This window comes from Prionailurus viverrinus, chromosome B3 (assembly GCF_022837055.1).
Source record: "Prionailurus viverrinus isolate Anna chromosome B3, UM_Priviv_1.0, whole genome shotgun sequence".
Lineage (NCBI taxonomy): Eukaryota > Metazoa > Chordata > Mammalia > Carnivora > Felidae > Prionailurus > Prionailurus viverrinus.
This window is the reverse complement of record NC_062566.1, coordinates 3,839,125-3,863,065: the sequence shown is the minus strand read 5'-3', so window position 1 is coordinate 3,863,065 and position 23,941 is coordinate 3,839,125. Positions and strand designations below refer to the sequence as shown.

General features: G+C 37.6%; 1 protein-coding gene across 1 annotated transcript in view; it reads left to right on the top strand.

Annotated features, from left to right (window-relative positions):
• AGBL1 (AGBL carboxypeptidase 1) overlaps nt 1–22,814 on the top strand; it is a 789,011-nt gene extending 766,197 nt beyond the window's left edge. Inside the window, exons 23-24 of the mRNA XM_047861651.1 lie at nt 21,252–21,339; nt 22,492–22,814. Of these exons, the coding sequence (XP_047717607.1) occupies nt 21,252–21,312 (61 nt within the window). The 3' untranslated portion in view covers nt 21,313–21,339; nt 22,492–22,814. The remainder of the gene's footprint in view (nt 1–21,251; nt 21,340–22,491) is intronic.
• The last annotated feature ends 1,127 nt before the right edge of the window (nt 22,815–23,941 follow it).

The following is a 23,941-nucleotide window of genomic DNA, read 5'->3' as shown; positions in this document are numbered from 1 at the left end:
GAAGTGGCTATGAGCTGTAGAGCCTGATTTTCTAGACTGAGGATTTAAGGACCAAGTCCAGTCCCTACAGCAAGATAATACAAGAAGTACTCCTTAAAGAAACAGGGGTAACTGAGAAACCAGACTGATCCCAGAATGGATCCCAGCTGGAGGAGCAGAATCATGTAGTCCCTGAAACTCCCATGATCACAGAATACTGAAGGGTCAAGCTCAGGCCCAGGCAGCCGGGAAGGGCTAGTGGTTGGTTTGGGGTCACTGCTTGCTGGTTACCTAAAATCACAATAACAATAAGGGACACCATGTCTCTTCATGCTTCCAGTCTTCAACCTATTTTTTTCTTAGAGACAAATATGAACTTGTGTAGACCAATGGACTCAGTAAGGGGGACCCACAAGAAGTAGAGAATTAAAGCAGAAGGCTGACAGAAATAATCTAATGAGTTCTTGGTTTCACATTCACACAAAAACTGTGTAGAACATTCTGGAATTGACACAGGCACTACTTCAGAAAAAACTTTTTCCTGTTTAATGGCATGAAACACCAAGTAGTCAAATCCTCCTTGAATTGTTTGGTGTTACTTTCATCTAATCTGCCATTACAATTACAATTTCTGTCAATTTTGGCCATTTGTCCTTGAACTTTTAAAATACTAAGACATATCTATCTGAGCAATTAAAATATAAACCATAAAGCATAGGCCTTTCTTTAAGAAAATCCATTGTGACAATGTAGAAATTGCAGGGCGATGTTCAAAGTGCGAACATAAATACAAGTGTGCCTCACTTCTGAATAGGACAATAAGAGTATCCACAATTGTGAAGCACACACTTTTCCACAAATTTCCTCAAAGTACAAAGTCATCTTACTATATTAACATATGAGGCAATTGAGAGTAATTGTGTATTCATGATTATTTGCAAACTCACAGGCAAGGGAGCCAATAATCATAACCAACATGGAGGCACCTTCTTGAAGAACTTGACACAATCTTGCAATGAAGGATCTCCCACCTCCGTCCCACACACATCTTTCTTTCCCCCTCTCCCATCCCGTGCGGTCAGAGATCGCCACTAAGGCATTTTTGTTTGGATCCCTTAAGAGCCTGTTTTTAACAGCTAAGAGTAGGGGCACCTGGGTGGTTCAGTTAGTTGGTTGAGCGTCTAACTTTGGCTCAGGTCATGATCTTGTGGTTTGTGAGTTTGGGCTCTGTGCTGATGGCCTGGGGCCTGATTCTGATTCTGTGTCTCCCTGTTTCTCTGCTCCTCCCCTGTTCACACTCTGTCTCTCTCTCTCAAAAATAAACATTAAAAGAAAAAAAAACCAACAACAGCTAAGAGTAATTTCTCACTTTTCTTTCCCCTTTGTCTCCCCTAGTGAACAGATCCTCAAATATTGCTTGAAAAATTGTTGGGAGTAAAGACCTGGAAGGGGTTTCTTAAAAGTAAGAAACCTTTGGGGCACCGGGGTGGCTTAGTTGGTTAGGCAACCAACTTTGGCTCCGGTCATGATCTCACAGTTTGTGAGTTCGAGCCCCGCGTTGGGCTCTGTGCTGACAGCTAGGCACCTGGAGCCTGCTTCAGATTCTTTGTCTCCCCCTCTCTCTACCCCTCCCCTGCTCACACTCTGTGTCTCTTCGTCTCTCAATAATAAATAAACGTTAAAAACTTTCTTTTAAAGTAAGAAACCTTTACTATGTTAACTGTCTTTACTTCACATCTTGAATCTTTTACCTTCCTAGAGGTGCTCGACTCAGTAAGATCTTAGTCTTAAACCAGAAATGGCATTTTAGCCAACACGCTTTGAGGAATTGGTTGGTACAAGAATTTAACCACCTGTTTATAGGGGGTGGCCAGGAGTTATAGAGCTGCAGGCTGGTTCCTTTTTTTCTGTGCTATTGTGATTTTAAACTATATTTAATGGGCCATTTGAAGGGGGAGTTTTGCCACCTGGGGGAGCATTCCAGAAAACTGCATTAGTTTCTGGGCGTATGAATATCAAAGTCAGTTTTATACTGCAAAGAAGCTGCAAAAATTGTGAGGGGGAATGACCCAGAAAATCCAACTAAGGCAGGTTCCCCCTGAAGTCTAAACCTCTGGCAATATTTATAAAGCAACTTCCATGTCTCCTGTGTGGTCACAAATTTCTCTCCTAAATTGTCAAATGAAACAGAGATATCAGAGTAATTTGTTTAGAAAGCATGTCTCTTTTATTTCTTTCATATGAGAACAAATATCTCTCCCACCATCCACATGCTATATAACATGGGTACCATACAGAGACACAAGGTCTTGCATTATGCTTTTTCGTTAAATATTTTGTATGCTTACTCATCCCCCTGGCTTTTCATATGATTTTAAAATGCAAAATTACATTACATACTATTTTTAAAACATGACTCTATAATTATAATTATTTTTCCTGATGAATATTTAAGATTTATGTAATTATTAAATATTATAAATAATGCTTCAAAAAACTTTTTTCATTAATATGCATTCTCCATTTCTTTTTGAGTATTTAACTGCAAAGAGGGAGCTCTTTTTGAATTTTTCTGTTCATTAACACCTAGCTCTCTTCTGCATTTTCCCTCAACATTTTATTCAAATATATCCAGAATTTTTAAGAGCATATAACAGGTAAGTTATATTCAAAAGCAAATAAACCCTTGCCAACACATCTTACTATCTCCTTAGAGTATATTCCACAATATTAATTACTTGTCCAGAACACATGAATATTTTAGAAGCATTAATTTATCTTAACAATGTGCTTTCCAGAAAGATCTTATTAATTTTCATTTTCTGAAGCTGCATTGGACAATGTCGTTCTTACTGCATTCTATGCAATATTATCATTTGTCATTGTTTTTTCACATTTGCTTGTTTCATGGACAGAAAAGCTGCCTTTTTGCTTAATTTTCAATTTGTTAGTTTCTTATAAGAAATGTGTGTATAGGTTTTTAGCTCTTTTTGTCTGTTTTATGAATATTTTGTTCATGGGCTTTGTCCATGTATCTTGTTGGTATCAGTTTTCTTTCTATGATTTGTAAGTGTTCTTTACATAGTTATGATGTAAACTTTTGTCATGAATATTGCTCCTGTGTTATTAGGCACACAAATGGAGGATATTGGTGAAACTTTTTGTGTAGCTGCACTTTTGTGAACTTGAAATGATCATCTCTACTTGATATAATAGCTTCCTACTTGAATCCTCATATATTATACCTGTATCTTAAGAAGACCAGTTTCTGTGCCCTGGAAAACTAAAGTGGTCTTGGAACAAATCAGAATCCATTACCATTCCAAACCATTAGTCTTGTAGAGCTATCTCAACTGAGTTGTGTCAGGAGAAGCAGAATTTAATCACATCTTATCCATCAAAAGACTGCTTCCTGAGACCAGACAACTCCCTACATCTTCTATTTCCTTCATAATGAACACTCATATAATGAATGTTCAGCTTAAGAAATAATTATCACTAAAAGATTGAAGCCACCTGTGTTGAATCAACCTTGTGTTGATTACATTCTTCTTATCCTTCCCTAACTAGGAAAAGATACTGTCTTCATGTTATCCCTAAGTTTATCATTGCTAAGAATTTCTTCGTAATTATATAGGTATACAATCCTGAAATGTTTAGGATGGTTTTCAACTTTATACATATATATATACATATATATATGCATATGTATATATATATGTGTGTATACATATATATACACATGTGTATATATATGTGTATACATATATACACATATATATACACATGTGTATATATGTGTATACATATATATGTATATATGTGTGTATATATATGTGTATATATATGTGTGTATATATGTATATATATGTGTGTATATATGCATATATATGTATATATATAATATATATGGTATACACTCATAAGTATAGAACGATATTTCAACATTTTCACCCAACACTATGATTTGAAATTTGCACATATTCATATTTGTTTTATTGTGTTATAGTATTCCGTTGTAAGTATAGTGCTGATGGACATTTAGCTTGTTTTTCTTCTTCTTCTTCTTCTTCTTCTTCTCCTTCTCCTTCTCCTCCTCCTCCTCCTCTGCCTCCTCCTCCTCCTCCTCTTCCTCTTCCACCTCCTCCTCCTCCTTTCCTCCTCCTCCTCCTCTTTCCCCTTTTCCTGTTTCATTATTGTTAACATTGCTGATAGGAACATTTATACATATCTTTGAGTGTGGGAGTTTCTCTAGATCAGAAATGCTCCTTTCTCAACTTGACTTGAAATTTGATTTTCAAGGTGGTTCTACCAGTTTAAATTCCTATCCCTCATTAGAATGTACTATTATCGGGGCGCCTGGGTGGCGCAGTCGGTTAAGTGTCCGACTTCAGCCAGGTCACGATCTCGCGGTCCGTGAGTTCGAGCCCCACGTCAGGCTCTGGGCTGATGGCTCAGAGCCTGGAGCCTGTTTCCGATTCTGTGTCTCCCTCTCTCTGCCCCTCCCCCGTTCATGCTCTGTCTCTCTCTGTCCCAAAAATAAATAAACGTTGAAAAAAAAATTTAAAAAAAGAATGTACTATTATCACACCTTTTAATTAGTGATATTCTGATTGTGATCAAAGGTGTCTTATGGTTTTAATTTTCATTTCTCTATTATTGAGTGGAGCTTCTTTTTATATGTATATTGACCTTCATCTTTCCTCCTCATTGAATTTCCTTCTCATAGATCTTGCCCAATTTTTATTGGATTGTTTATCTTTTCTTATTGATTTTCAGGAATTTTTAATATAGTCAGTATATTAATATTTGTCAGTTATACATATGGCCACTATCATCTCCCAGATCACAGCTAATTTATTTTTTTATTATGAAGTATTTCATCCATACAAAGTACAGATATGGTGTACATACAGAAGGCTTAAAATATTTAAAAAAAAACAACCTTGTGCTGAATACACACCATATCATCTGATAATAAAAATATCACCAATGCCTTTGAAGCCTCCTGGATGCCCTTTACTCTTTCTTATGTTAACCACACTTGTGAGTTTTTAAAATTCAATTTAATTGAGACATAGTTGCATACAATAAAATACACACAAATTTAAGCGTAGGGTTGGGTATGCTTTAACAAGTGTATATTCCCATAATCAAGATAGAGAGCATGTTCATTATCCCCAAACGTTCCTGTGTGTTCTTTTGCAAATAATAGCCCCCTAACTCTGTGCCCTCAAATAACCAAGATAAGCTGTCATAGATTTTTTTGAGTGTTCTAAACTTTTATATAAATATAATCTTACATTATATTTATATACTTGGTGTCTCAGGCTTCTTTTGTATAGCATGGTGTTTTTGAGATTTATCCATGTTGTTTCATGTATAAGTAGGTAGTTCCTTTTTAGTTCTAACTTGCATGTCATTGTACACCATAATTTGCATACCCACTCTCCTGCTGATGGACAGTTGAATTGTTTCTATTATTTTTAGCCATTATTAATATATTTACTATAAATATTTATGTACAAGCATGAGTATATACTTTGTGCAGGTGTATGTTGTTATTTCTCTTGGATATATATAGAGAAGAGAAATTTTTGTGTTATATGTAAAACTTACCATATGTAACTGGTGTATGTAAAGTCTATGTTTAACTCAACATTTTCAAAGTGTTTGCATTATGTTACATTTACACCACTATGCTTCTATTAATCTCTATCCACTAGGTAAGTTTAGTTTCTTTTTTCTTTTTTAAAAATTTTAGCTACTGTGATTTTAATTTGCTTTCCTTGAGGATGAATGCTGTTGAGCATCTTTTCTTGTGCTTATTGGTCATTCATATATTTTCCTTGTTATGTGTCTATTGACATCATTGTCCTTTTTTTCAGATTAGGTTCTATTTTTATTATTGAGTTAAAAGTTTCTTCATATATTCTGGATACAAGAGTTTTGTGTGTATATATATGGCACATACATATTATATATAATACATATATGTTTTTAACGTATATTCTTACATATATTAGACATAGTTTTTCCAGTCAGTGGCATGCCTTTTAATCTTCTTAATGATGTCATTTTTATTAAATTCATTGAAGTAAAATTTATATATAATAACAGCATCCATTTAAAATGCACCTGGGATAAGTTTTGACCTATTAAACCACCACCATCATAAATATATGGACCATTTCCATCACCCTGAAAAGTTTTCTTTCCCCTTGGCAATCCATCCTTGCCTCCAGTCCTGACCAATCACAAGCAAGAGCTGATCTGCCTTCTGTCAAAATACATTAGTTTGCATCTTTCAGATTTTATAGAAATGGAAACATACCATTTTTATATCTGATTCTTTCACTCAGCATCGTGATTCACCCATGGAGATTCATCCAGTTGTTACCTGGTTTAGGAGTTTACGACTTTTATTGTGACATACTATTCCATTGCATAGATTGATTTTGCCACATTGTGTTCATCCATTCTCTAGGAGATGGGTATTTGGATCGCATCTTATTTTTTCGTATTGTCAATAAAGCCTTTAGGAATATTTAAGTACAAGTCTTTGTGTAGGTATCTATTTTCATTCGTTTTGGGTAAATACTTAGGTGGGTTCATGTAGTAGGCTTGTTTAACTCATATTTATTCAATTTTTCGTGTTCTTATTTGGGTTTTTAAGAATTTTTTTCTTGGATGTAATTTTTTATCAGTTATGTGTTTTCCCAATACTCTGTCCTATTCTACGGCTTAACTGTAGTTTTACTAGTGGTGTCTTTCCAAAAGGAAATGCTTTTAACCTAAATGTAGTCCAACTTAACTCCTTATTTTATGGTTAATGCTGTCGGTGTTGTATAAAAATTTCTTCCTAAGTTTCTATCTAGAAGCTCTATAGGTTTAGCTTTGACCTTTAGTCTTGTGTTTCATTTTGAGTTCATTTTTACATGCAATGTGAGGTACCCGTTGACGTTCATTTTTTTTTCTATATGGACATCAATTGTTTCAACACTATTTGCTTAAAAAGAAAAACACTTTCATTTCCTCTATTACCTCAATATATTTTATGAAAATCAGTCGACCATATATGTTTGAATCTATCTCTGGACTCCCCATTCTGTTCCATTGATTTCGATATTTACACTTTTATAAGTACCATAAACTAGGACTGGACTAAGAGACAGGAAATAAATGATAAGCCCAACAACAAACACCAGCAAAGCCTTTCCAGCTTTACAAGAGGATGATAATTTGTTTCCAAAGTGGTTGCACTAATTTACATTCACACAAGTGTAACGAGATGACCTGATTAATGTGTCATATGCATACAAACTCTTAGGATCATGTGCCTTTTAAAGTTTGGGGTGTTTGTTTGTTTGTTTGTTTGTTTTCTGCAGTGTAGTTCATGCAAACTGGTATCCCTTTGTGGTTTTGTTTCTTGGTAAACAAACACCAACATTTGCTGGTAATTTTTTTTTTGCTGAGTCTGGATTTTTATTTGTCTTTGAAATATCTGTTCATATCTGCTCTAGGCTGTAATGGCATTAAATTGTATAGATTAATTTGGAGAGAATTAAGTTCTTATAATATAGAGCAAACCTATTCAAAATCATTTACTTTTGCCTTCCTTAATACCATTAAATAAGGATTTATCATTTTGTCCATGTATCTTTGTTGTTAGACTTGTCCCAAGGTTATTGTTTCTAACATTTCGGGAATGCAAGTGGTATGTTCAAATTACATTTTGTAATTGTGTATTGAGGGTGTATAAGAAACACAACAGATGAACATAGAGGAACGGAAAGAAAAATGAGATAAAAACAGAGGGAGGCAAACCATAAGAGACTCTTCAATACGGAGGACAAACTGGGGGTTGCTAGAGGGGAGGTGTGTTTGGGGGATGGACTAAATGGGTGATGGGCATTAAGGAGGGCACCTGTTAAGATGAGCACTGGGTTTTGTATGTAAATGATGAATCACTGGGTTCTCTCCCGAAACAATACTACACTATGCTTTAGCTAACTTGAATTTAAATAAATAAATTTAAAATTAAAAAAAGTTATAAGAAAACTTTGGGGTGAAAAAAAACTTCACCTTACTTTTTATTTTGGTCTTACATCCAGAAACCTAACTGTACTTTTTAAATTCTTTTTTTAAATAGTTTTTAAATTCTTAATTTCAGTAAATTAACTGTTGACAGCCCCAGGCTTCTTTTATGTATATATTATTAATATTCTCCCTTATGATCAGGATTTATTTGCTTACTTTTTTTCTTACTTTACTGGTAAAGACTTCCAATAGAATATTGAATAAAAGTGATAGCTATTTTTTTTTGCTTGTTTCTGATTTAAAAGCAGTGCTTCTAGGTGTTTATTGTAAAGTCTAATGAGTTTTTGATAGATAATCTTTATTAGGATAGAGACTTTCCTTCTATAGAGTCCAAGTTTTAAGAGAGTTTTACTATTATTACAAATAGATGCTAAATTTTATCAATTTTTCCCTTCTATTGAAGAAATATCATAAGGATCTTCCCCTTTCATCTGTTAATGTGAGCAACCATTAAAAGGTTTTCTAAAATTAAATCAATGTTGAATTTGATTCTCCTCTCGGCAATCACTCATTGTCTTCATTGTGTCAGGTATTTTTGCTATGATCTGGGAGTAAGTACACAACAATGAAGAAAGAAAGAGTGATGATTAAAGCCTTCATCATTAGAAGAAAGCAAAACGAAACAAGCACACAAATATATAAGATGACATTTGGCGATAAGTGTTTTAAACACAAATGAAACAAAGTAGAGATTGGTAGGTGCTTGTCTTAAGTCCATTTAGGCTGATGTAACAAAATACCAGACCGGAAGTGGATAAAGAATAGAAAGGATATTTCTCACAGTTCTGGAATTTGGGAAGTCCAAACTCAAAGCACCAGTGCGGTCTCATTTTGGTGAAGACCCTTATCTTGGTCCGGAGTGGAGTCTTCTTTGCTGTGTCCTCAAATGGTGGACATTTAATATTTACATTTGGGGGTGGAGGGTACAAACATTCAAACCACAGTGTTCCACCCTTAGCTCTCCATTTTGAAGCAGGTGTTTATGAATGTCCTGTCTGATGGAGGGTCTGGGTGGCTCAGTCTGTTGAGCGTCCAACCTCGGCTCAGGTCATGATCTTGAGGTCCGTGGGTTCCAGCCCTGCGTCAGGCTCTATGCTGACAGCTCAGATCCTGGAGCCTGCTTCAGATTCTGTGTCTCCCTCTCTCTGTGCTCCTCCCTCCCCTCACTCTCTCTCTCTCTGTCTCTCAAAAATAAACATTAAAATAAATTATGAATGTCCTGTCTGATAAAAATGACATTTCAACAGAGACTAGAAGGGAGTAAGAAAATGAACTGTGTGTTTATATGCAGGAAGAGCTTTCCAGGCAACGGTAATGGGCAGTGTCAGGGCCCCGCAGCAGAAACACAGAGGACCGGCTGGTCTTTGTGACTAGGGGAGGGAGCAGTAACAGTATGAGTGGTAGTGGATAAAGTCAAAGAAGCAGCAGAATGTCAAATTATGTAGGTTCTGAATAATCAGATGCTTCCTCATAGGGCCTTCACCATGGTCAGAACTAGGATGTTTTTCTGAAGTAGAGAAAACACTGGAGACTTGGAGTGTGACTTAATCTTTAATACAATACTCTACCTTTTTTGTGAAAGATGGGGAAAATGTAAGAGGTCAGAGGTAGAAGCAAGCAGGAAGTTAAGAAGTTGGTGCAAGACTACAGATGACAGAGGAAGGTTACTTGGGTAAGGAAAAAAGGTGTGGATTCTGTGCATATACTGAATGCCCCTAAAAATAGCAAATACTTTTGTAACACTTAGTATTTTCCAGGTACTCTGCTAAGGGCTATGTAAATACATACACATTTCATTCACTCCTAACAATTTCAGAGGGTAACTGCTATCATTGCTTTAATTTCTGATTTAAAAGCAATTAAGAAATTGAGGTACAGGGAGGTGAAATACCTGTTTGTGTTTTATTTATTTTATTTTTTAATGTTTTATTTATTTTTGAGAGAGACAGAAAAAGACAAAGCGTGAGCTGGGGAGAAGCAGAGAGAAAGGGAGACACAGAATCCTAAGCAGGCTCCAGGCTCCCAGCTGGCTGGCAGCACAGAGCCCAACACGGGGCTCAAATTCATGAACTCATGAACTGTGAGATCATGACCTGAGCTGAAGTCAGATGTTTAACAGACTGAGCCACTCAGGCGTCCCCCTCACCCCCACCTGTTCATGTTTTAAAAGGGTCAAGGGATAGACTGGTGGCCCAGAAACAACAAACAAGGTCTACCTCTAAAGACAGCACTAGGGAAGTGTCCCAGGCCACAAGCTGACATACAAGAACTCAATGGGGGGAGGTTTACACGTTGCCTGAGGCCCCAGTGGGGAGGGCCAAAGAAGCTTTAATTGTTATTAAAGATGTGTTGCTTAGGATAGAAATTTCCACTCTTGGAAAGAATACAAGAAGATCCCCTTATTGAAGCTAATGGAAGAGGAGTAGAATTATAAAATTTATTCCATTGTTACTGTTAATCAATATTTTAAATTTTTTTTTTCAACGTTTATTTATTTTTGGAACAGAGAGAGACAGAGCATGAACGGGGGAGGGGCAGAGAGAGAGGGAGGCACAGAATCGGAAACAGGCTCCAGGCTCTGAGCCATCAGCCCAGAGCCCGATGTGGGGCTTGAACTCACAGACCGCGAGATCGTGACCTGGCTGAAGTCGGACGCTTAACCGACTGCGCCACCCAGGCGCCCCACTGTTAATCAATATTTTAAAAGGGATACCTAGTTTTCCTGAGTCTGAGAGTCACAGTGAGCTTTTCTGTAATAGACAGAAGGTAGACAAAGAAGTAGAGAAGCTGAGATTCTTGCTGTATTCTCCTGCTCTGTTTACACAGAATGATTATTATTTAAAATGAAAGCTGAATCTGAATGTTCTTGGCTGAATGATAGAAAACTCCTTTCCTCCTCTTCTTCCTCTTCCTCCACCTCCTTCATCTTCAAATGAAGCTCTGTGCATTGCTAGTGTGATGGCACCAAAGACCACGTTTTATTTCTTGCAGAAAACTGTCAATCACATGCTTCTGAAATTCCCTCAGCGTCCTAGCTGCTTACGCGCACTTGGTCATTTCTATCATTTCCCCAAGAGTGAAGTCCTCCAGATCCCTTAGGTATTATTTGTTCATCTCAGATTTACCTTTAGTTTTTTTTTTTAATGGTTTTCCAAATGCTTAGGGAACTAGAGTTTAAGAGAGAATAAAATAGCAGTAAATACAGAAGAAAATATTTTAGGTATATGAAATGTACATGTGTATAAAAATATTCTATGTGTATACACAAACATATATATATATACACTTATTTGTAGGTAGGTATGCATATAATATGTACATGTGTTATATGTAAATATACCAAATATGTGCATACATATGTACACACATATGTATACATTTATATTATATACTTATATGATGTAGATTTATAACACATATAGTTATATGCAATATTACATGTTTTAAGTGATTATATGTTATCTAGCATATGATGCAATAAACACATTGTATATAAAGGTTGAGAATTTTTCAAAATCCTAAACAGCATATATTAGGTAGCCACATCTCTGAATTTGGGTGTGTACTTACAATTTGTAAGACTTGGGGAGATCTGGTGAGTGGGCTGAAAAATCAAGTCTAAATGGTCTGCAAGGACTAGATCAGAATGTGGAACAGACAAACCCAGACATTTGTGCTCCAGCTGAACATAGCTCTAAATATTTATGGAAATAGGTTATGAATAGAGAACTATATTAGGAAACTTGGGGGCAAATAGTATTATAATAAATGGCCTCTGATTTGTAGTTTACAGTAAGATTAGCAAGGTAAAATGCACACATATAATGAAAGACAAAGGCAATGTAAGGGCATATTCCATAAGAATGACCTAGTCAAAAAGACATAATTTCAGAGGAAGGAAAAATGACTTTTCACTGAGAGACCAGAGACCAGAGAGGACTTTGGAAAGAAACTAAGATTTGAATTTGATGGTGAATACTGCATATGCTCTATATAGACAGAGGGATGAGGATACAAGCCTGTTTAGATCTGCATCAATTTTCTGCCTTGAACTCCCAACTTTGTCTACTTATGGTTTCTCCTTGAGTTCTGGTCAGTATCAATCTTTCATTAATCATCAAGGACATCCAGAATCCCAGTCTCAGCCTTACCTAGCTCGGCACTCTTGGAATTAAATCTTTTTTTTTTTATGTTTATTTGTTTTTGAGAGAGAGAAAAAGCACAAGCTGGGGAGGGGCAGAGAGGGAGAGAGGGAGGCACAGAATCTGAAGCAGGCTCCAGGTTTCGAGCTGTCAGCACAGAGCCTGATGTGAGGCTTGAACTCACAAACCGTGAGATCATGACCTGAGCCAAAGTTGGACGCTTAACCAACTGATCCACCCAGATTACCCAGAATTAAATCTTAACTGAAAAGATCCTACTAGCTGGGTGTAGGCCAAGACTGTCATCTTTGTTTTCTCCTGCATCTTCTCTCTACCAGGGACATGTTAGATACTCAGCAAATGTTTGGTTAATGCAAAAATGGATTCCCATTCAACCTGAAATCTTCTCTGCCTTTCACTCTCATCCTGCAGCAAATCACAGTTTAGCTTACTGTGCTGAACACAGAACTGGATATGTTATTAGATTTATGTCCCAATGACCAGAATCCACAGCAACTATCACCCTTTACTAAAGTCCAGCCTACTGGGCAGGTGTTGACACTGCACTTGGTTTGTCACTTCCTTCATCCAGGGTGTATTGCCATGAATGGCCAGATCGCTATGGGGACAGGGCTGCTGCATGCCTGTGTTTGAATATTCCTTGCCAACCAGGGTTGCCTCCTTTTGTGCTCTGTGCAGTGATTTTCACCATCATCTCTAGTTCCAAGCCTTTCCAATATCAACAACAGCTTGAACCATGTCTAAACTGCTAAATACTGTACAATGGCCGTCTGACACATTTCAGGACAACTTCTGTTCCTGGCTTTTTTTTTTTCAAATCGGTTATTATCAAGTCATGGTTTCCTTCCAGGTGATCATTTCAAATGGAAGGATTGGCTTGAGACATGCAAAGATGCGTGAACATTCTGAACGTGTTCCCAGCACAGCGAGTGGGTGGAACAATTTAAATAGAGAAGTTGTCCTCACCCCAGTAAGGATAAACACCCTTTTTAATGGCAAACATTTATAAATTTTTTATTATCCTGAGGTAAAAAGCAAAAGTGATGTAACATTCTGCACAGGTAGCTTCAAAATATCAACACTGTGCCCTAACTGTAATACAAAGGAGAAGTAGAATAAATGGGCGTTAATTAGAAATGTGGATGATCATAGTTCACTGGATACAAACGTTCCTAAGTAGCCAGGTTGGTATTTTCTCTCCTCTGAGTCACAATTTATTCCAAGACATTTTGTATAGCAACTCCTGTTTTCCTTTTAGATCTATATTCCAAATCCTTATTGAGCATCAACCACACCCCAGGCTATAACACTGCTATTAAACTCCTCCACATGGCAGATGAGGAAGATGAACAGGTTAAACCAAATTTTCCCAAGCCTTGTTGTTGGGAGGCAAGAGAAAAAAGTTTCAAAAGCAAACCTGCCGGTTCTTCCACAACCAACAGGAGAAGCCCCTGCATTGGGTGGACGTAGTCGCTTGAAGGCAGCCATGGGGGGAGTTTCTAAGGACAGAGCTGGTATACTATTTCTTTTTAATTTGGCTGCTTGTTACATGGGCATGCTCAATTTGTTCAGGGAGATTTACAGTTATGATTGTGCTACGTACACTTTTCTCTACATATGGTATTCAATGAAAATTTGGAGGAAACACACACACACACACACACACACACACACGTTAGGATCTGAATCCAAACAATTGCTTATGCCTACAGCCAGACTCTTAAAGAATCTCCACTCCAAATATCATATCCTCTTGTTTGTATGCTTTCTTTTTAAACCACTTTATTAGCACTGGTCTGCCTTTGAGAGGTGACTTTTTAGACCCTCCTTTACTGGGCAACTTTAAGAAAAATCAGATTCCTCTGGGGAGGTGGGTGTGAGAAGAAAATTTTGAGATACTGATCCTAACATGAGCTCTACATGAACTCAAAGGTTCTATGGGTTCCAGGGGTGCTTGGGTGGCTCAGTCATTTAAACACCCTACTTTAGTTTAGGTCCTCATCTCACAGTTTGTGAGTTCGAGCCTCGTGTCAGGCTCTGTGCTGACAGCTCAGAGCCTGGAGCCTGCTTCAGATTCTGTGTCTCCCTCTCTCTCTGCTCCTCCCCAATCACACTCTGTCTCTCTGTCTCTCTCTCTCAAAGAGAGAGAGTTTAGTTCTGAAACGAAAGATGGGGCCCGTGGAGACCTCCAACAGAGGAAGTTTGCTGCATCAAAGTAGTCAGATGGGAATTTTGTGTGAGAAGCTGAAACTTGTTCTCTACATGAAAAACAGTGGATTAGATTGCTTTCTGGTGACCTAGCTTTAGAACTAAGATGGTATTTAGGAATTTGGGGCACCAAATTTCACTTGAACAATATTGAGAATCCTAAACAATGAAGGAGGTGGTAAATACGCATTTAATTTAATTCAATTGAAAATAGAAAAGAGAGATAAAAGAACGAGATGCCATCTGCCATACTGTTCTACCTCAAGCCATGGAAAGAGTTAAGTCTGAAATGGTCGGTAGTTGTTGAGGTCATACTCGTGACTTTAAAGACTTTCCAGACCTTGAGGAAGTGAAACATGTATTTCTAGGCAATGGATCAGTGTGTATCTTCACCAGAGAAGAATTTGAAGAATTGAGGGGCCTCCAATTCTTGATCTCAGTACAGGTCTTGATCTGAGTTGTGAGTTCAAGCCCCATGCTGGGTGTGGAGCCTACTTAAAAAAAAATTAGAAAAGAATAATTTAAAGAATTAAATGAAGAGCAAAAAGAAAAGTGATTAGAGAAGATAGGCTAACCAAGTTATATTCAAATAGCATGTGCACTCTGTTATATTTTATGTCATCAAAACATTTTCCAAGAATCCATCTAAATATTCCAATTAGTCACCTTGCAAGCTGACGTTACAACATAATGTCCATGCCATGCTGAACTTTGTTTTCTTTCTTCGCCTCAGTAATGCTCAGAAACGACTGATGTTGTCAGATGAAATGAAAATCTGTTACCAGATGAAAAGGAAAGTAGAATACAATAAGCTTTTTTTTTTTTAATGTTTATTTTTGAGAGCAAAAGAAACAGCGTGAGCAGGGAAGGGGCAGAGAAAGAGGGACACAGAATCCGAAGCAGGCTCCAGGCTCCGAGCTGTCAGCACAGAGCCGACGCAGGGCTCGAATACATGAACCATGAGATCATGACCTGAGCCAAAGTCAGGTGCTTAACCAGCTAAGCCACCCCAGGCTCCCCTAAACTTTCTTTTTTAAACCGGTGTTTACCTAGCACAAAGTTAATATTTTGGTGGAAAGGTAGCTTTATGTTTGTTGTTAGGATGAAGACTTTGTTACATATTTTCTTTAGTCCATACTATAATCCCCGTATTATGTTTTGCTTTAAAGATGAAGACACTGAGGCCTACAGAGGATAATGTGCCCACTCATGTTGATGACACCACAATTCATAGCCAAACAGATCCAACATTGCCCCTGTGAAGCTCCTGAAGCAGAAGCCTTGTAGGAGACATAGACCGTGTTTAAAACAAAAGCAAGGATTCCCCAGGGGGGCTCAGTCGGTTCAGCATCCCGCGCTTGACTTTGGCGCAAGTCATGGTCTCATAATTTGTGAGTTGGAGCCCCCCCCACAGGGCTCCATGCTGACAGCACAGAACCTGCTTGGGATTCTCTGTGTCCCTCTCTCTTTGCCCCTCCTCGCTCACATTCTCTCTCTCTTTCTTTCAAAAATAAATAAATGTTAAAAAGTGATACATATATATATAAACAAAAATAAAATTTCAGAACATTCTCCATAGGATTTCCACAAGGAAAGTACAGAAAGGAAAAGTATGTGAAGACGTAATAGAAGAAATTTCCCCTGACCTGAAAGACTGCACGTTGCCAGGAATGTTTCCGACTATGTGAATAGTACCTTGCTACATTAAGCTTTCCTTTTTCAATATTAACAGTACCCCCCCCCCCCCCGCCTTGTGTTCGAATTTTCTGTGTTTGGTTCAATGCTTTCTCTCACAGAGGTGGATTGCCTCGCATATTTGAGAATTCTCAGTCATCTTTCCATATTCGTGAACGAGAATCTGCCTTGTTCAGTCTTGGTAGCAGGACATTTTCTCAAGCCCCCAGGTTCTGTTTGTATGACACCACTGCTTGTCATCTTGAGATCATTCTGAACTCTGATGGAAAAAAAATCACTTTTTAAAGATTCTCCCCTTCACTTGCATGTGTTAGCAATTTTCTCAGCTCCCAGGTATTTTATCGTCTCTTCTGCTCTTTCCATCAGCTTTCCATCTCTTACAAATGCTACAAGGGCCACATAGGCTAACGGCACCCCTCCCATCTTTCCAGCCCTGCTAAAGATTATGTATTTATTCATTTGTTAACATACCTAATTTGTTAAAACATACACATACGTAAACTTTCATATAAGCATGTAACTCGATTAATTTCTAATTTTTTAAAAAATGCTCTATTCAGTTTTTGAGAGAGAGACAGAGACAGAGTGTGAGCATGGGAGGGGAAGAGAGAGGGGGAGACACAGAATCCAAAGCAGGTTCCAGGCTCTGAGCTGTCAGCCCAGAGCCCAAGGCGGGGCTCAAACTCATGAACCGCTACATCATGACCTGAGCCCAAGTTGGACGTTTAACTGACTGAGCCATCCAGGGGTCCCAACTTGATTAATTTGTAGAAAGAGTGCACTTGTATAACCAGCTCACAAGTTAAGAAAAATATACTTAACAGATATCTCAGAAACCTTCCTTCTGTGTGTGTATCATGACTAGCTCTCGCCTCGCCCATAGCATCCGCTTCCTGACACCATATTAGTTTTGTCTGTTTGAATGCTTTATACAAGCAGGTTCCTATATTATATATTTTGTGTCTTCAAGGAACTTCAGCCTCATATTTGGAGATTTCCCCATACTGTTACATGTGTTTACTTCATTTGTTCTCATAGTTGCACATGTTATCAACATGAAATTATTACCCCTTTGTCTATACTTTCTACTGTTGCTGGGCATTTAGATAGTGTTCAGTTTGGGATTATATGAATAAGGCCGATATGAACTTAGTATTATACGTCTTTCTCTGAACATATGTATGAGTTTCTTTTAGGAGTATACCTAGGAGTCAAATTGCTGGTTTTCATTTCTTTTATTAAACATGTGCTGTCACTTCAATAGGTTTTAAAATAGAGGAAAAATAAGTACATTGGATTAATCTGCCATTTTTTACTTGAAAGCTTAATGCATGGTTTTGACTGATAAAATCATTTAAAATCCAATACTAATGACACTGCTGACACTTTTTGACTTTTACATAAACCAGAATGAGGAAACTTCGAGTTCAGCACTATTAAAAATAAAACACACCCAAACTTGTAAACACTGAATATTTCTTTTTATTCTCTCTTAATGCTTCAGTGTATATTTAGCTTCCAGAATTATTTAAGAAAGGCATGTACAGAAAATCCATTATTAAACTTGTTTTTCGAAAATCCTGATCTTACCATCTCTATAGAGCTGCAGTTGAAAACAAAAATAAAAAGAAACAAAAAAAGAATTCCATGGCTGATTTTTTTCTTGCTTGCTGTTTTGATTTGTATTTGTTCAATTATGCATCTCTGAATGAACCTGGCCCCTCTTCCTCTAACCTTCTTCTGAACTTAAATGATTTGTATGTGGTGTAATCATATTTCCTGGTCCCATGGCACTCCAGAGTCTAACTGTGTATGCCTCCCTCTCATTTACATACAGAGAACCAAATGCTTGGCCAACTTCCCTAATTAGAGTCGCTGGGCCCCTGTGGCCTCCTGGCAATGCCCTCTCTTCCCAGCATTCTTCCAGTTTTGCCGGTTTTTTTTCCATCTCTCCCTGCAGTATCCTCTCCTTCATTTTCCCCTGCCTCTAAGGAGCTGGCTTCAACATTTGTTTATATATCAAAATAATTGAGGGCTAAATTAATTTTCAGCTTTAATTTATCAAGCTCCTTTTCAATTGTGGTAGTTCTTCTCCCCCTTCAGACTCTGGACTTTGGCAATTAGCAAAGGTTTTGAAAACAGCAAGTGCACAATAGGTATTGATTGATCGGTTGATAGACTGTGTCCTCCAGGCCTGGAGTCTCTGATTTTATGATTGATTGACTTGCTGGATTTTCTTCTTCACGGGTTCCCCATGCCGGATCATGAAATCACACAGAAAGCCATTGAGCGTGTTTGTAAAGTCCATTCTTTTAATATCTTTGCTTCTTTTGTAAAAGAGGCTTAATGGAAGAATGAATACAAACTCCTTCACTATGAGTTTTGTAAATGACAGGAAACATATTTCATATCTTTTCATATACTAAATACTCGATATATTGGCGAAGACATAGCAGAAGCTAAAGTTTAGGGGAAATATGATTGTGAAGTATGTTGGACAGCTTCAAGATGATTAATGGTCTCCACTTCCTGATATGTATGCTGTGTTTGATCCCCGCCCCCCCCCGCCACCTAAGCATAAGCCAGCCTAGTGACTTGATTTCAAATAATAGAAAATAGCAAAGATGGTGGGATCTCACCTTAGTGAATGGTTATAAGAGATTGTAAGTTCCATATTGCTAGCAGAGTCTCTTTATTGACTGTCCCCCATGCTACCTTTAATAAAGCAAACTGCCATCTTGAAGAGGCAAGGAATTAAGGGCTGCCTCTAACAGTCATCCAGGAACTGAGGCCATTAGTCCAACAGCCCTTGAAGAATGAATTCTGCCAACAACCACATCAGCCTAGAAATGAATTCTTTCCCCGTTGTGCCTTTAGATAAGATTCCAGACCAGACCAATACCTTAATTATAGCCTTTTGGAAGCTCTGAAATAGAAGACTCAAATAAGTCATGCCCAGACTCTGATCCACAGCAAGTATGAGATAATGAGTGTGCATTGCTTTAAGCCACTAAATTTATTATAATCCATTATATAGCAATAGATAATGAATACCGAATGGTCATGTTTGTGGAGTGTCATCTCTGTACTGGACATTGGAAGAGAGCTGCCTGATGCACAGAACCTCCTTTTGCCTTAACAACCATTCTGCAAGGTATGGCTTTGGTTGGCATATAGGCATGACTCTACATTGCAAAGACATAGAAAAAGCAGTAGTTGAGAGAAATTAGCCTAGCATGCCCAATACCACACAGAGCCAAGATTCCAAAACCTGAACTAGATCCTATGAAAATGGGAATAGGAAAAAAGGAAAGAGAGACCTCTGTGAGTCCTGGTTCCATGTGTCAGGAATAAGGGGATTGAGCTTTAGGTAACACAGGTGAAACTGGCCTCCAAAATACAAGAGAAGGTGAAATAATGTTAACAGGGTCTAAGTTGTGATATACAGAAATAATACTCTAGGGGAGGTAGAAAATCAGTTTGAACTCTCTAGTGTTGCCTAAGAATCAGTTGGCTAATGAAGTTATAGACAGAATTCAAAAAAGAGCCACAGAGATGGTGTCCAATTTTTTTTTTTCAAAATCTGTTGCAAGAAATTTCTTTTCCTACTCATTTTTTCCAGGAAGGCAATGTTTTACATTGCTGAGAGGTTCTTAGGCTGGCTAGAAATATAGGTAACAATAATGCAGCTGAAATGCTATACATTTGTAATGCAACTAACAGAATGCCAGACACTAGAAATGATACATATTAGACAACAACAACGAAATAAACCCCCATAAGAGAAAAATAAATTGCTTAACTAAATTATTTCCTCAAGAAAGTCAGCTGTAACGGAAAATTTGTGAGGATTCTGGGCTTTTGTAAGAGTTTTCAAAACTGCTACCACTAACCATATATTGTTACTTCTAATTTCTTTACAAAACAACATACTTTTTCTTGATACAAATATATTGCTAGTACTATTCTCATTCACAACAGGCATGAATAGGGATACACAGAGTGAGGTGTTTTGTTTAGAGATAACTAGATAAGAAGTTGGAAGAAGGAGTGCAAACGAGAAAGGGATAAAGAAAATAACTGGGTACAAAATAAAACAACAAAATAAAATGTTTGCTGGTAAAAGAATCGGCTGAGTTAGATGTATTAGTAAATCCATCTCGGGAACAAATTGGAAAGCTAACTCCACAAATTACCTTCTGTATATGGCTCGTCAATTCCTGGGCCTCAGATTTCTCATCTTAAAACTCAGATTATAATGTTTGCTTCTACATTAAATGGCCTAAGGTAGATGGCAATTTCTTGTAGTGTGGTAGACTCAGAATGATGTCTGTTCAATCTGAAACTTGAGTCTGTGTTACCTTCATAAAGGGGAATAATGGAAGTCATAAAGAAAAAAAAAACATTTGGATCATCATCTTCCCATGATAGATTTCTTTGGTGAAGGTGGAAGAGAGCTAGAAAATGGAAAAGAACAGATCGAACAGAGGCAAAGCCTAGAAAACGTGGCCGAGCCCAGCGAGATGTCTAGCAAACACATTTCCTCTTCCTCTCGAGGCAAACTGTGTGACTCCCTTACAGGTGAGAGAGACCATGTGAGCAGTTCTTGCCAATGGAGAGTGAGTGAAAGTGATTTGTTTACAGTTAAATAAAAGTTGTACCTAAGTGTGTCTTCCCCATGTGTCTCCTCTCTCCCATCTGCCAGCTGGGTTATAACTGGGAAACGCTGAGCTGTGTTTTGAAGAAGGGCTACCAGATAAGAGCAGCCTGAGTCCCTGAATGGTTGGCCTAGAGCATGGGCTGAGTCCCATATTGACTCCTTTGGACCGAATATGAATGAAAAAGAAAGCCTTAGTGTGTTGATCCATTCAGAATATGGAATTGTAAAGGCAACTCCTATTATTTACAAATAGAGCATAAATGGGAGAAAAACAGGGGCATTGTGTAGCCAACGGCTGAATTTATGTTTGGGAAGTAAAAGTCTAGGTTCCGAGAACACATAAAAACTCATTGATAATTTTTTGTGTATGTGTCATAGAAATACTCCCCTTGGATTCCTGTCAGTGGTCAATTTCTCCTGCCCATTGAAAATCATTGTATTTACAGCATAATTCTGCATGTGTGGCCATTAGATACGAACGGGATACCAGCATACTGCCCAGACTGATTGCTCCAAAATGGATTCCCAAAGCGGGTGAGGAACCTCTCGACCGGAGATGAGTTTATTTGGAAGCTAGCAAAGTGCAAGAGTGTGTTTTTTGAGTTATTTGCTTAGGAGCTCAGAATTTAAACTTGCAACATTGGCTCAGCCACTCGTTTAAGGTAATAAAAGTTGCTTCCGTTGGAGATATAATATTCAGAATACCCATTGTGTATATTTTTCCAATTAATTGGACTTTAATTACTTTGCAGAAAATCTATAAAAGAGTCATCAAAGTTTTCAAGATGAGAACAAGCTGGTACATATTCCATTTACCTTCCTAAAGCTATCTCACTGTGAAACTTAAAAAAAAAAAAACAATAGCCAATTTAATTTTCTTCTGTTGAGGTTTATAAAAGACCCAATAGAGGCTACTATCTCTAATTTTTAACAGAGATAGCTCTATTTAGAAATATAAATGCTGAGAAGGAAAACAGGCTCAGAAATACTGTTTTAAATCAAGGTGACCCTTTATATTAATTTCTTACAGTGCCTTTGAGTATATGTATGTGTACACAAATGTATATATACGTGAGTATATATGTGTGTGTGCAAATATTTTGTATACACACACACACACACATATGACTACATCAGTATTCAGCCCAAGCAAGGTAAAAGATTCCAATAAGGATATAGTAACATCAAACTAATTTCTTAATTTTTCTATTTCCATATCAATTATTTTTTTGAGTACTTTCTTCCTTTTGAAGGGGGTAACTAAAATGATTATACAGGTAAAATATGTTGAATTAAATGCATTTAATCTCTCTCTCTCTCTCTATATATATATATATGCGTGTATCTATATATCTATATATATATACACACACACACACATACATACATAAATACATACATACAGTGGGGTGGAGGGTAGAGATACACCATTGAATTAGACATGATGGTTTGTCTTGAAGGAAATTATTTGCCGTCAGCTGGTAAGAAGGACTTGGGTACCAGTGATGAACAAAGGAAGGATGAGAGATTTGGAAGAGAGGGAAACAGTGCTGAATGTGCTGGGGCTGTATTCTGCCATTTCCTCTGTACAATATTGGTGTTAAAATGGGGGAGGAGCCATTTTTAAATCCCATCCTAAACATGTCCAGTGTGGTCAATGACAAATATTATTTTTGGCATTTGCAGCAGCGGAGCAGACCAGACGGGGAGCTAGAAGCGAAATAAAAAGTGAAACCTGAAATTAAAAACACGTCAAAATCCATCAGTTTGGTATGGTTGAAATATATTCTTACCTAGTGGGAACTGATTGCCCTTGAGGGTGTCTCAAATCTCTTTCCAGCCCTGCACTTTGATGCTTTAAGATCCTGAGCTGGGAGATAATTGGCTGAATATTTTGCCTTTGATTTGGAATTTCTAACCCTCCACCCAGTCCTGTATGCTGTTGCTACAATGTTTATTTTCTGACCCGGCCACTTGCACCTACTTCATGATACTGTTGGGTACTTTCCTGTAGCCTGAATTAGTTTAATGGTCCTGACAATGAATTTCCAAGTAATTGCAATGGCTTCACTCCATGATATGTCTCTCAGGGCACTCTTGGAAATTAAATGTTACTTCTCAACAGTTATTTGCTTACTTCATCCCCATTTTATTAAATAATCATAAAAACCCTTTTGAATTTAAATATGCGTGCTCTATTATCTGAAAGGTTTGGCAAGATAAAGAGGCTGGGTGAAACTAAGCTGACACCATGCTCTCTTTGCTCTCTCACTGGATGTTCCATTGGTATTGTGTTCATCTTAGGCTTTATGGAGCTTACTTACTGCTCTGGGCCCACCGGGGTCCTGCTTTCTTTACAACAACTGTAGCAGAAATGCCTGCTGTTTAGAAGTGGCTTGAGCCTTTCAACAACACAGAAAATACTTCAACCTCGTTTACAGCAAAGGAAGAAGTTGAATATTCTTTTGTATTGGAGGACTTTTCCACAGGATTCCCAAGGATTTATTCTGATTGAAAAAAATAGGCAGTGTCCTAAGACACCTGCAGGTGATCTTGTAACAATGATTACACACCTTTTCTGAGTCCAGTTGATGAGAAGGATTTGCCCCTCCTGTTGGAGTCCTTTCCTTCTAGAGGAGTTGTGGAGGTTGTCCACCTGTACAATTGGAGCGGAGGAAGTTGCCTTCATTTGAAGAATTTCACTCAATGAGACATTAAGTGACTTGTCCAAATTCAACAAAATAGACTTCTGCCAAATCCCCATTTCAAATATTCCAGAGCAGTATGGTGTCGGAGAGAGATGTTCAGCTTTGGACAGAGACACTTGATCTGAGTTCTGGGACCATCCCTTTTCGTTTGAATGACTGTCCACATCATAACAGCATCTGAGCTTTAGGTCTTAGAGAAAGAACAGTCTATCTTTGAGGGGTTGTTGTTGGTCCTATAAAATGCTTTAATCTACCCCAAAATATCATAGATACTAAGAAATAATAAATACTATAATTTTTAGTTCTCTCATGATTATTTCTAACAGGCTGGTTGGTTTAAGACAGGCACTTGTGATATGAGTCATGATAGAGCCCAGAAATTATTCTTAGAAAACTTAAAGTTTTATTCCTTGTATGTGAAATTTACC